The sequence below is a fragment of the Oenanthe melanoleuca genome, chromosome 28 (genome assembly GCF_029582105.1).
Source record: "Oenanthe melanoleuca isolate GR-GAL-2019-014 chromosome 28, OMel1.0, whole genome shotgun sequence".
Classification (NCBI taxonomy): Eukaryota; Metazoa; Chordata; class Aves; order Passeriformes; family Muscicapidae; genus Oenanthe; species Oenanthe melanoleuca.
In genome coordinates, this window is record NC_079361.1 from 955,022 (window position 1) to 967,565 (window position 12,544).

The window sequence follows — 12,544 nt, forward strand, 5'->3', positions numbered from 1 at the left end:
TGCACAGCATCAGCCAGCCGCGGCTGGGTTGAGCCAGGTCACCAGATCCTGTTAAAGCACCATGCAGTTTATTTGTCTTTTTTTTTTTTTTTTTTTTTGTCTTTTTGTCTTTTTTTATGTGTTTCTTTTCTCAGATCTTTTTTTAAAAAAACAGGTTTCCCTCTCCGCCAAGCGCTTTTTTTTTGTTGTTGTTCTTTTTTTTTTTTCTTTTTTTTTTTTTTTTTTTTTTTTTTTTTGTGGGTTTTCTCCTTTTCTTGTCCTTTTTGATTATTTTTCTGTCTCCCGGGATTTCCTGCGTCAGCCCTTTCCCCAGTGCCTCGTCGTGCCGTCCCGGGGGGTGGGAAGCGGGGGGCAGCGGGGGCTCTGGGATGGGGGATGCGATGCCGGTGGTCCTCGGGGCAGCTCTGGGTGCCAGGGGAGGGGCCCAGGCGGGTGCCGACGGTGGCCTCGGTGACATTCCCAGCTCCTGGACATCCCACGGTGGCTTCTCTCCATCACCACCCTTCGGGTGTCCCTGGGCCGGAGATCGTTTGAGGACCAGTCTCCTCATCTCGCTGGGGACAACGGGCGCCTTCGTCCTCTTCCTCCTCCTCGCCTGGGCCGTCGCGGGGGTCCCTCTGCTCTAAGGCACTGCCACGTCCCCGCGTCCCCTCTCCGGCCACGCTGTCACCGCACGGGACGGGGCAGCGGGCGCTCCTCCCGCGCTGCCCCCGGCCGGGGGCCCCTCCCCGCCGCAGTTCAGGCACTTGACGCGGGGCCGGGGCTCCGGGGGCTCCGGGGGACTTCGAGGGGCTCCGAGGGGCTGGCTCTGCCCTCGCCGTCGCTCGGGCTTCTTTGCTCCATCCTCTTGTATCCAAAAAAAGAAAGAAAAAAAAAAAAAAAAAAAAAAAGAAAAACAACCAACCAAAAAAAAAAAAAAAAAAAAAACAAAAAAAAGAAAAAAAAAAAAAAACAAACCCAAAAAAAACAAAACCACCAAACCCAAAAGCCCCAAACCAGCCGTTCCGGCAAGCCAGTGCCGGGGACTCCACCTTCTCCTCCTCTTTCTCTTCCTCCTTTTTTGTGATCTTGTTTTCTTTTCTTTTCTTCTTTTCCTTTTTTTTTTTTTTTTTTTTTTTTTTTTTTTTTTTTTTTTTTGACGATTCCCTCTTAAAAGTGCATTTCCTACAAAATGTGCAACACGAGCGCACCCTCTCCTGCCTCCCACCTGGTACCTGTCCACAGGAATGCATAGCTCAAACACACGGACGCACGCCCCCCTCCCCGCTCCCCCTCCCCAGCCCCACGGACCCCCGGGCGCGAGGACACGCCGGGGACACAAGGACACGCGTGGGAACACACGGGGCCCGGCCCGGTGCGGGCTTGGGGAGGAAGGCTACCGGAGAGATGGTGACTAGTGCCCCAGCGCGACGGGAACCACGGGGGCCGGGCTGCGACAGTCCCCATGCCATGTCCCCGATGGAATCGGGGCGCCACCGCCGCTGGGACGTTTGGGGCCGTGCTGGGAGAGTCCCGACACCGCGTCCGCGTGGGAACCGAGGTGTCACCGCCGCTGCGGCCACCTCTGGCCGTGCCCGCGCACCCTCTGTGGTCACAAGTCCCCTCCTCCTGTGCCACCACGTCTCCGTGCCACCGCATAACCGCCACCGTGTCACTGCAGCCCGATGTCACCGTCCCCGAAGCGCGCACGCAGCACGGAGCATCCCCGGCCCGGCCGCCGGGGGTTCCCCGCCCCGCCCGCCGCGCCCCACCCCAGCCCCGGGGCCCCCCGACAGTCTGGGGCCGGGGGGGTCGGCGGGGAGGTTTTGATCTTTTTTACTCACATAGAGGCAAGAACGAGAGAGTCAAAGCCGTTTGCATATTCGGCGAGGGGCCGGCGGGGCTCGGCGCCGCGGCCCCGCAGCCGCTCCGGGAGGCATTGCTGGCACGACTTGTGTCAGGTCTCAGCGCGGCGCCGGCCGACGGGGTAAATAATAGTGTTTTTTTTCTTTCTTTCTTTCTGTCTTTCTTTCTTTCTTTTTTTTTTCTTTTTTTTTTTTTTTTTTCCCTCCTGTTTCTTTGTTTTCTGGCGCATCGCCGGGGTGGGGGGAAAGGTCCTCCTGGGATGGGTTGTTGGTTTGTTTGTTTTTTGTTTGGACTTTTTTGTTGGTTTTTTTTGTTGGGGTGTTTTTTTTTTTTTTTTTTTTCCGTTTTAAAACAGTTTGACCCTTTTCCTTTTTCCTTTCCCTCGCTCTTTCCTTCGGGTGTGGGTTTTGCTTGTCGTCGTCGTCGTCGTCGTCGTCGTCGTCGTGGTGAGGCCGCGCTCTCCGTCGTCACCGCAAGGCTGGGCCTGGCGCTCGGGGACGGGGATGTTCCTCTGGGGGTGCCTAAAGCAGAGGAGAAGGGAGGCGAAGGGGCGGCACGGCGGAGGTTATCCCAGGTACCAGGACTGCCGGGAGAGAGGAGAGAGGCCGGCGTTAGTGCTCTGCCCCACGGAGCTGCCCCGCGCCCGGCCGGTCCCCAAACCCCGGACAGCTGTCCCCGCGCTGTCCCCGCGCTGTCCCCTGCTCGGAGCACGGGGCTGCCGTCCCCATTTCTGCACTGAGTTTGTCCGTGCTCCGCACCGCGGCCACCCGCGTTCCCTTGGGGCCGGTCCCTCTGCACCTTCACGGCAAAGGAGACTCTCCCCAAGGAATGGTGCCGCCTGGGGACAGGTAGGGGGGTGGCACGGCTGGGGGACCCCGCGAGGTGGCCCCCTGCCACCCTCCCATTGTTTCCCCCCCCAGCCCCAAGTTCAAGTTCATTCCCGATTACCTCATGTCTGGTTTCCGTTGGAAACGAGACAGCTCGGGGCCGCTGCTTCCCTTAACCCTTCCAGGCCCCGCCACACATGACCAGAGCGTGGCAGGTCTCAGCTGCCCCTCCCGGACACTGACTCCTTCCCCCGTGCCTCAGTTTCCCCAGGCAGAGCATCCTTGAGCCCCGAGCATAATGAGGGACACCTATACACAGGGACCCTGGGGGTCTTGGGACTGTGAGTGGCTGTGACCCCTATCTCTGGACAGGGACTCTGGCTCCCTGCTCCTCCAGGGTTCTCCAGGTGCTGCCCCAGGTCTCCTCTTTAGGCCCTTGGGGTGCCCATCCCATGTGTAGGACTGGGGAAACTGAGGCAGAGTAGGAGCTGTGATCAGAGCCGGGCCCCCCGTGTTTTTCCTCTGGAACGGCACAGCACCCTCGGGTGTCCCAGCTCATGTTCCCAAATGTCACAGCCTGGCACAGCACAGCACTGCTGGGTAACCTGTGTCATTGCTCACACCCCGGCACAGCACACAATACTGCTCCCCAGCCAGGCAGCACCCAGGGTGCCCCAACATGGCACCATCCACACCCCCACCCCTCTGTCCTGTCACCCGTGCCACCTGCCAGGCAGGACTGCAGCCACCACAGCTGCCCCTGCAGGGAACGCTGAGGCCAGACCACTCATGTCACAAGTGAGGCCAGGAGCTGCCAGCCCTGCACTGCAGCACCGGTGCCAGCTCCAGAATCCAGGACTAATGGAAAGCCCCTGGAAAGGCGCGCACAACCTCCTGCTGCAGCTGGAGTGGCCACGGGCACAGCCAAGCCAGACTAGGTGCCAGTGCCCACACAGACAGGGACCCATGGCCCTGTGCTCCTCCTTTGGGGATATTGTGGGCACCCAGGCAGGGCATAGTCAGAGACCGGCAGTGACCTCCCACTATGATGGAGGCCTTGTGGTGGCTCTGAGCCCCCAGCAGTGCCTAAAACCCTGGCACTGGGTGCCCTGAGCCCCCAGCAGTGCCTAAAACCCTGGCACTGGGTGCCTATAGTGAGGATGTCATGGCAGCAATGCCCGTGGGCCACAGCGGTGATGCCAAGGCAGTGATGCCCACAGCAGCAAAGCCAGCACTGGCAGTGCCAGAGCTGCAATGCCATGCTGGTGATGCCCATGGAGGCACTGCACATGGAAATAACCCCACAATGGTGATGTACACAGCAGTGGTGCCCAAAGAGGTATCGCTCACAGTAGCAACACCCATGGCAGTGATGCCATGGTGGGAATGTCCACAATAGCAATGTCTGCAGTGGCCACACCGGCGGTGGCAATGCCCACGGCAGTGATGGTGACATTCTGTGGTGACACTCCTCGTGGCTCCAGACATGGTGGCAAGGCCACAGCAGTGATGGCCACGGAGGTTACATCCACAGCAGCAATGTCCCATGGCAGTGATGCCACAGTGGCGATACGCCTGGCAGTGCCCACAGCAGCAATGCTCACAGGAGCAATAAACACAGCAGCAATGCCACGGTGGTGATGCCATGGTGGCAATGCCCACGGCAGTGATGCCATGGTGGCAATGTCCTCAGCAGGGATGCCATGGCAGTGATGCCACGGCAGGGGCGCCATGGTGGGGATGCCCACATCAGCAATGTCACATCAGCGACAGCCACGACGGCGATGCCAGCCCTGGCCATGCCCCCGGCGACGCCCACGGTGATGCCATGGCGAGGATGCCCAGGGTGAGGGCAGGAGGGTCCCCCCAGCAGCACCCCCACTCTCACCTGTGCCTGATAGATACTCCCAGGATCCCTTGGTCCTAATCCCACGAAGGAACGGTTCGCAGGGGGCGTGCCTGGTGCAGAGTAGGCTGGGGAACAAACGAGAGCTCATTAACGGGGCTGCGGGTGGCACTGCCATTGTCCCCCCCGGGGCCAGGCCCGGCCCTCGCCCTGGCACTGCTGGGACGGAGCACCCTGGCACCCGGCGCTGGCGAGCGGGCGACGGCCCTGGCTGTGACCTGATGGCAGGTGAATGGAGCCCAGGGCTGCTGCACCCAGGGCTGCTGTGCTCGGACGGTGCCACCTGTGGTGTCGGGGCAATGACCGAAGTGCCCCGGAGTGCAGGCGCAGATGCTGCTCCTGGCTGTGCCCGCGCTGCGGCAGAACAATGAGAGCCACCAATTCCACTTGGCCACGTCACCCTGCTGCCACCTCCATCCCTCAGCTAGTGATCCAGCAGTGGGACCTCCAGCTCTGCTGGGCTTCTGGGTTCAGCCCTGCTGGAAGCAGAATGCTGGCAAGGGGAATGAGGAAATTGGAGTCAGCTGTACTCCTTGGGGACAGCTAGTGTCCCCTTAATGCATCCTTCCCTGAGCCTGCAGGAACTTGCACTCCTCTGACCCTCCCCAGGGCTGTGACACATTTATCAGCCAGGCCATCCCATGCTGTCCCCTCCAGACTGTCCAGGCTTTGGCTTCTCCATGCCATGGGATCCCCACACCTGCTGACCAGCTGCTGGCAATCAGCCTTGGCACATTACCCAGGGACAGGGTAATGGCTCGATCAGGCACAGCTTGATTGTGTGGGGAAACGGCACTTGGGGTACCACGTCCCATGGGTGCAGCAGGATGGGAACAGGAACAACCCCGTCACAGAGTGTGGTGATGGCACAGTGTCCCACCACTGCAGCACACACTCCCATGCCAGTCTGGGGTGACACCAGCTCCCCTCCGGCAGTTGGGCCCAGCACCCAAAACTCTCCCTGGCCAAGGCACTTATGGCCCCTGAGGTGGAGCGGAGGGCAAAGTTTGTCAGCCACCAGTACTAACAAAGATCCCAGGTGCCACCTGCCAAGGGCTCTGGGGGACCCACACACAGTCCCTGCTCCAGTATCACTTCACATCCCCAACAAGACCAGAATCCCCGGCGCCAAGGATCCCCATGGCAGCAAGAGTACAACAGCCCACGCAATGCACCAGGCACACTGTCCCTACTCCCAGTGCCACCCGTGTGCCAGCTGGTCCTGTCCCCAGAAGCATGACCAAGACCATAATGCAATAAACAGATACAGAGGGAGCACAGCCTCCCCCACAGCACTGCCCACACCAAGGGTCTGGGCAAGACACTGTTTTGGGGAGCCCTGTCACAGATCCACTCATGCTCAGAGAATCACGGGGCTCAAGCTGGTCCCTGGTACCAGCACACGACCCCTTGAGATTCAGCAGCCACGTGCCCAAAGCCTGTCCACTCCGACCTGCCTGAGACCCAGCAAACTCATGGCATGCCAGCTGCCGCCCTCTCCCCGGCTGCGGGGAGGCCACCTCCGCCAACATCCCCCCAGCTCCGGGACGGGGGGACACCCTGGGGGGCTGCGAGAGGAGGGGGCCAGCCGGGCCGGGGAGCAGGGTGGGCGCCGCGGGTGCTTACTGGGTGATGTCGGCGAGGTCGTCCCTCCCTCGGAAGTTGTCGTGGTGGATTTGGTGTCAGGAGAGACGGCCAAGCGGGGCATGCCGGGGGGAGGTGGCGGCGCCAGCATCTGCGTGGGCAGGTAGTGGCTGGGCACTTTCACTTGACCACTTCCATTTAACTGGGGACAACACAGACAAAAAACAAACAGCACAAGCCATTAGGACGCAGGCGCACACCAGCACGGCCGGGGAGCCCCGGGACACCGCCGGCACAGGCACGGGGTGTCCCTCACTGCGGACATGAGTTTGTTGGGTCTCAGAGCAGCCCTGAACGGTCGGCGTTGGCAGCAGGCAGGAAATGACGGCGGGACAGGAGGGATTTGGGGGGCTGTGGAGGACATGCCCTATGGGGGTCATAACCCACAGCGGCGCACGCTGGAGCCAGGCTGCTGGGACTCCTCCCTGCAGTGACAGAGGGGTCTCTGAAGCACTCCTGGAGAGGCAGGGGCACCCAGAGCCTCCAAAGGCTTCTGCACCAGTGCTCATGCTCAACCCAGCCGTGGGCTGCTCCCTATCCGGTGTCCATCAGCCCAGCACTGAGCCACTGCACAGGGGAACGGCGGCCGTGCCCCTCACCCTGGCATCAGTCCCTGCCGGTGAGGGGAAACAGGCAAACGGTGGGCAGAGGTCAGAAGGGCTCCCCAAGAGCTCTGCATCTGGGAGGACAAAGGGTGGCACGGGACAGTATGGAAGCAGGAACACATCCAGGCTCTGCCTTTGGGTGCTGGCTTTGGGTATGAAGGGTGTCCTTCATGGGGTGTGTTGGTGTGCTGGGGTGTTAGTGGTGTGGTGTGTGCTGTGTGTTGGTGGTGTAGGGTGTGCTGTGTGCTGGGGTGTTAGTGGTGTGGGGTGTGCTGTGTGTTGGGGTGTTGGTGGTGTGGGGTGTGCTGTGTGTTAGTGTTGGTGGTGTGGGGTGTGCTGTGTGTTGGGGTGTTGGTGCTGTGAAGTGTGCTGTGTGTTAGGGTGTTGGAGGTGTGGGGTGTGCTGTGTGTTGGGGTGCTGGGTGTATGATGTGATGGTTTGGGTACTGCATGCACTTGGTGCTGCGTGTGCATGGTGCTGGTTAAAGAGGTTGTTTGCTGATGGGAGCATGGGGTGCGGAGTGCTGGGTGTGAGGAGTCCCATATCTGTGGGGTGCACTGGGTGCATGGGGGTGCAAGGTGCTGTGGCAAGGGAAGGCCCACAACTGCACAGTGTGGCTCTGCCACCCCTGTGGGGACACTGGGGACACGGCTACAGTGAGGAGCTGACGGGTCACCCGTGGGCTTAGCAGGTGGATGGGGCACGTCAAGTCCATCACTCTCCTGGACACGGTGGCGGTCGGTGACTCCAGGAGATGGTCACACACCACGGCAGACAGCTCGCTCCCCCAGACACCCCAGCTCCACTGACGGCTCGGCCCCAGCACCCAACACCCGCGGAGCCCCGCGCCGAGCCGGGGCACGGCATCTCCATCGCCGCAGACACGCGGAGCCAACACGCAGCAGGCGCAGCAGCGCTCCCGAGCCAACGCACGGCACGGCTGGAGCTCAGCCCCGGAGAACAAACGCCCCCCGGTGCCACCAGGAGACCCCCCGTGCGGCGGCAGAGTGACGGCGGCGGTGCCGGTCCAAGGCAGGGACTGTCCTCGGGCAGCCCGGCTGGCAGCAGCCCCGGTGCCCACGGCAAGGCAAGTGCTGGGTGCAGGGACGGGGCTGCGTCCTTACCGGTCCGGGCTGCTGGTTGGACGGGTCGCAGGCCAGCGAGACGAGATCTTTGAGCGGGTCCTGCGGGTTGAGATGAGGCGGGTACCGGATGGCCGTGTGCGGGAAGTAGGTGGAGGCCGTCTGGGGAAGGATGGAGGTGGTGGGGAAATGCAGCGCAGACGATGGGTGCGGGCTTCGGGCGATACCTGGGGGCGACAGCAAAAGGGGACACACACCTGTGTCACTAGCTAGTGGCTGCCCCAGGCCCCTGCCCGCTCAGCGCTCACTCGGTGCCTCGGTTTCCCTGGCAGGACACTCACCACTGTGCACAGCGATGACGGGACGGTGGTGCTGTGTGAAGCTGCTCAGCCGGGGTGAGGAGTCCTGGGGTGATGGGCTGTTGAAGGGGGATTTGTCCATCTCTGTCTTCTTCACGGTGGGGGAGATGCCTGGGGAAAGCGGGGTGTAACGTCAGGACTTGCCATGGGACCCCAAATCCCATGGCTGCTGCCATCTCAGTGCAGTGTTAGGGGCACTCATTCCAGGGCAAGGGGCACTCCTGGGTCAGGGTGGGCATGGTGAGCGTGTGGTGTGTGCTGTGCCAGCAGGAGGGTGGGCACCTGTGTGGGCACTTGTGTGCATGAATGTGTGTGTATGTGTTGTACCTGTGTACCTGTGTGTGTGCACATGCACACCCATGCTCAGGTGTGTGTTCCTGCAGGCGTGTGCATGTGGGTGCACACAGCTCTGTGCATGTTGTCTCACTCTGGTGGCAGAAGTGGGTGCCCTCACGGGTGCCACTGTGATACTGCAGCCCCTACATGGCACCCACCTCCCCTGGCACACGGGGTTGGGGGCTGCAGGAGCTCCTGGGACGGCAGAGAGGTGGCCTCCCCAGAGACCCCTGGAAGCAGCAGCTGCCCAGGTCCCCGAGGCCACCCCGGGGCATGGGGCTGAGCTGGGGGGGTTGGCAGGCATGTTAATCCCCTGCCACTATGGCTTTAGCTCTGGCCATTTGGCCCGGGCCTGGTAATGGGTTTAGCCTTTCTCAGCCAGGCGTTAGAAGGATTTCCCAGAACATCCTGTACAGGATTGCCAAGCCTGCCCCGCCACCAAGGCTGAGCCCCCCCGCCAGCCACCCTCACCCCTGCCCGGGTCAGGCCGCCAGCAGGGGACAGATGCCCTGGCACAGCTCCCTCCTGCCTCCATGTACCATTCTGGGGAGAGGGCTGCACCTTTCCCAGGATCCCCCATCCACCAGCCCCATGGGGCAGGATGGGGCACAGTCCCTGCACACACGGGACACAGTTTGGTGGCTGGACCTGCATCCCCCAAATCTCCTTCCAACAGGATCAGTGTCTCCAGCCTCCAGCTGGGCATCCCCAGGCTCTGGCAGGGCTAGGGGGCTGGTGTGGAACCCACCCCACTACTGGGGGAGGCAGGAGAACAGCCAAGGGAGGAGGAAGAGGAGCATCTTCTTTGCCTGCACCTCGGGGTGTGGGAGCTGCTGTGCCAGCCCTGCAGCACTGCTTTAATTAGCCCAGCCCCCCCTTTCTTAATGAACAGCTAATTGGGGCTTGTCTAGACAGGAAAGGGAAAAAAAACACCAAGCCAGAAAGCTGTCCACAGTGATGTGGGGCTGGGGGAGCTGACCTGGGGCTGGGAGAGGTTGGTGTGAGGCTGCAGGACCAGGCATGGGGCTGGAGACTGGGTTGGCCCTACAGAGAGAGCCCATGTTGAAATGGGGGTTCCTGTAGCAACACCATGGCCACACAGAGCCCTGCTCAAAGTGGGGGGCCACAAGCACACTTGGGCACCTATTGAGAGCCTGTGCCTAAATCAGGGGGGTTTGACAGACCCCTCACAGATCCCATGGAAAGGTAGCAGGGATGTTCTCGGTGACTTGAGGATGGCACTGCAGCCCCCACAGCCAGTGTGACCTGCGACCTGAAGGCCCATAGGGACCGGGGCACAGACAGTCACAGATGGCCACAGGGTGTTCTGGCAGTGGTTTGCAGAATGCTGGGAGCAGGATGAGGGCCCCAGGGCACTGGAAAGGCACTGATAAGGAGGTGACACCTACCCCCTTCCATGTCTTCTGTCCAGTTGCGGCTGCTGCTGGTGGGGGAGTTGGAGGAGGTGTAGTACTCGCCCCCAGGGCTGGTGTCAATGTCATCCTCCATGGACCCTGACTTGTGCCGTTTGCTCCTGGGGACAGGGAAGGGTCACAGAATCACAGAATGGTTTAGGTTGGGAAGGACCTCAAAGCCCATCCACTGCCATCCCCTGCCATGGGCAGGACACCTTCACTGTCCCAGGCTGCTCCAAGCCCCAATGTCCAACCTGGCCTTGGGCACTTCAAGGCATCCAGGGGCAGCCACAGCTGCTCTGGGCACCCTCTGCCAGGGCCTCCGCCCTCACAGTGAAGTGAACCCATCCAGCCCTGCCCTCTGCCAGTGGCAGCCATTCCCTGTGTCCTGTCCCTCCATCCGTTGTCCCCAGTCCCTCTCCAGCTCTCCAGGAGCCCCTTTAGGCACTGGAGGGTCTCTCAGCTCTGCCTAGAGCCTTCTCTTCTCCAGGTGAGCACCCCCAGCTCTCCCAGCTCATCATGGTTCAGTGCCAGTCCATGGCAGGATCTGGCTGCCCCTCGCCTTCCCCATGGCCATGCTCAGGTTGGCCCTGGCACCGCCCTGGCACAGTCGTTGTGGCACCTACCCGCTAGAGGAGGTGCTGGGCAGTGTCCTCCTCATGCCGGTGCTAGAGGGGTTCAGGTCATAGGCCAGGTGGCCCTGCAGCTCCCCCAGGGAGAAGTTTGGCCCTGTGCCCGTCACCACTGGCGCTGCAGGGAGAGAGAGGGGTCAGGGGGGCCTGGTGGGGAGGGGAGCCCCAGCCCACTGTGGGGAAGGGGGGCTGTTGGGACGCTGCTGTGCCCAGGCAGATGAGGCCTGGGCTGTGGCATCACAGTCATACTCACTTCGGGACACCTGGATGAGCTCGGTGACACTGAACACCCCCGAGGTGACGAAGCTTTCCTGGAAGTCTGTTGAATCTGTAAAGGAGAGAGGAGGGTGTGCTGAGGGGGCACAAGGACCACCCCTCCCATCCTGCATTGCCTTGTGACAATGCTTGAGGGCACCCCAAATCCCCATCTGTCCCCTCCCTCAGCCTCCATTCCACTCCCTGCTCCAATAAGACAACACCCCAGCTAGTTCCCTCTACTGAAGATGCCCTGGACCTGCTCAATGCCTCAGTTTCCCTGTAGCTGAAAATGCTGGCAAGGCTTGGGGCTGCACCCCCACCATGGGAACTCCTTGGCAGCCGCTGTACCCAAGGGCTGTGGCCTCAGTGGGACTCTGCTGGGTGTAGGACAAAGCTAATGCTATGCCCAGCTCATTGCAGGGGCCAGGCAGTGGCTGGCTGGGCCTGGGGAACACCAGAGCGGTAGCACAGGCAGCTTGATTATTTGTCATAGCCCCCCTCCCCTGCCATGGCAGGGATCCTGGACAGGCTGGGGTGTCCCCTGTCCTCCTTCCCCAGCCCTGCCCGCTGCACTCACCCAGCGTGATGGGTTTGCTGTCCTCCTGGTCCGAGCCAATGCCTGTGCGGGGGCTGCTGCTCTGCTCTGCATCTGCAAGAGGAAAACCCACCAGGGTGAGCCCCTCGTGCCAGTGTCAGCGTCCATGCTGCAGGGAGCCAAGGTTGCCCACCAGCTGACTGCCCCCTCGTTGCCCTGCTGGGGAAACTGAGGCATAGGCTCCCCAGCAGCTCTCACTGTGCAGCAGGGCTGCCACCAAGCTGGCATGTCCCCAGCCACTGAGGAACAGTCCCCAAGCAGCCCCCCTTGCCCTCCCTGCCACACACAGGATCTGGGCACTGCTCCCCAAAGGAGGGGATCCCCAAGGCTGGGCTGGGTTATGGTCACCTGGCCCTCCTCCAGCCTCCTCCTCGTCTCCTCTCCTCTCTCCAGCCACATCCATGAACCAGTGCTGCCCCACCAGGCAGTGTCACCACAGCATGGCATAACCTGTGGCACCTTGTCCTGCCTCTGCTCAGCTCCTGCAGGGCACCAGGGCTTGGGGCAGCACCTGCTCTGACCCCTGGAGCCCCGTCTGGCCCTGCTCCCTCAAGGCTAAAAATATCCCAGCTCAGACAATGAGCTTAGTGGCCCTGGCATAGCCTGGCACAGCCCAGACACTGCAGTCAGGAGCATCCTTCCTCACCTGGCTGCTCCCAAAGCTCTCCCATAACTTTTGCTGTGTATTTCTCCCCCATACTCCTCCTTCCCCCTGCTTCTCCATTCTCCTCCTCCTCCTCCCACCCTTTGGCCTTCGGCATTTCTCTCTGGCAGCCTTGGCAGATGTCAGGAAAGGGTTGAGACAATCCAAAAACACCATCAAAACTACGCAGCTGCCATTGCCAGCCCATGTGCCTGCCTAGGGATTTTTCCCTTTCTCCCTATTTTTCTGCTTTTTCTCCCCTCGAGTCTCTTGCACTCACATGTGGCTCCCAGACTAGTTATTCTTGGCTGGGTAACTTGTCCAAGTGGGCCCCATGCCATCCCCCACCCTGACACCCCTGTGTGCTGGCCACCAGGCAGATTATCCATGGGGGCAG

At 61.3% G+C, this 12,544-nt stretch overlaps 1 protein-coding gene across 6 annotated transcripts in view; it reads right to left on the reverse strand.

The window, feature by feature from the left end:
* Positions 1-2,164: 2,164 nt before the first annotated feature.
* NFIC (nuclear factor I C) overlaps positions 2,165-12,544 on the reverse strand; it is a 38,578-nt gene continuing 28,198 nt past the window's right edge. For 2 of the 6 annotated variants that reach the window (XM_056512516.1, XM_056512515.1), the window contains exons 3-11: positions 11,487-11,558; positions 10,905-10,979; positions 10,646-10,769; positions 10,014-10,138; positions 8,251-8,379; positions 7,952-8,136; positions 6,205-6,364; positions 4,561-4,646; positions 2,165-2,428 (exon numbers count right to left, since the gene is read on the reverse strand). In XM_056512516.1, coding sequence (XP_056368491.1) covers positions 2,411-2,428; positions 4,561-4,646; positions 6,205-6,364; positions 7,952-8,136; positions 8,251-8,379; positions 10,014-10,138; positions 10,646-10,769; positions 10,905-10,979; positions 11,487-11,558 — 974 coding nt within the window. In that variant the 3' untranslated portion in view covers positions 2,165-2,410. The remainder of the gene's footprint in view (positions 2,429-4,560; positions 4,647-6,204; positions 6,365-7,951; positions 8,137-8,250; positions 8,380-10,013; positions 10,139-10,645; positions 10,770-10,904; positions 10,980-11,486; positions 11,559-12,544) is intronic. The other 4 variants (XM_056512520.1, XM_056512519.1, XM_056512517.1 and 1 more) reach the window with 3 other exon arrangements.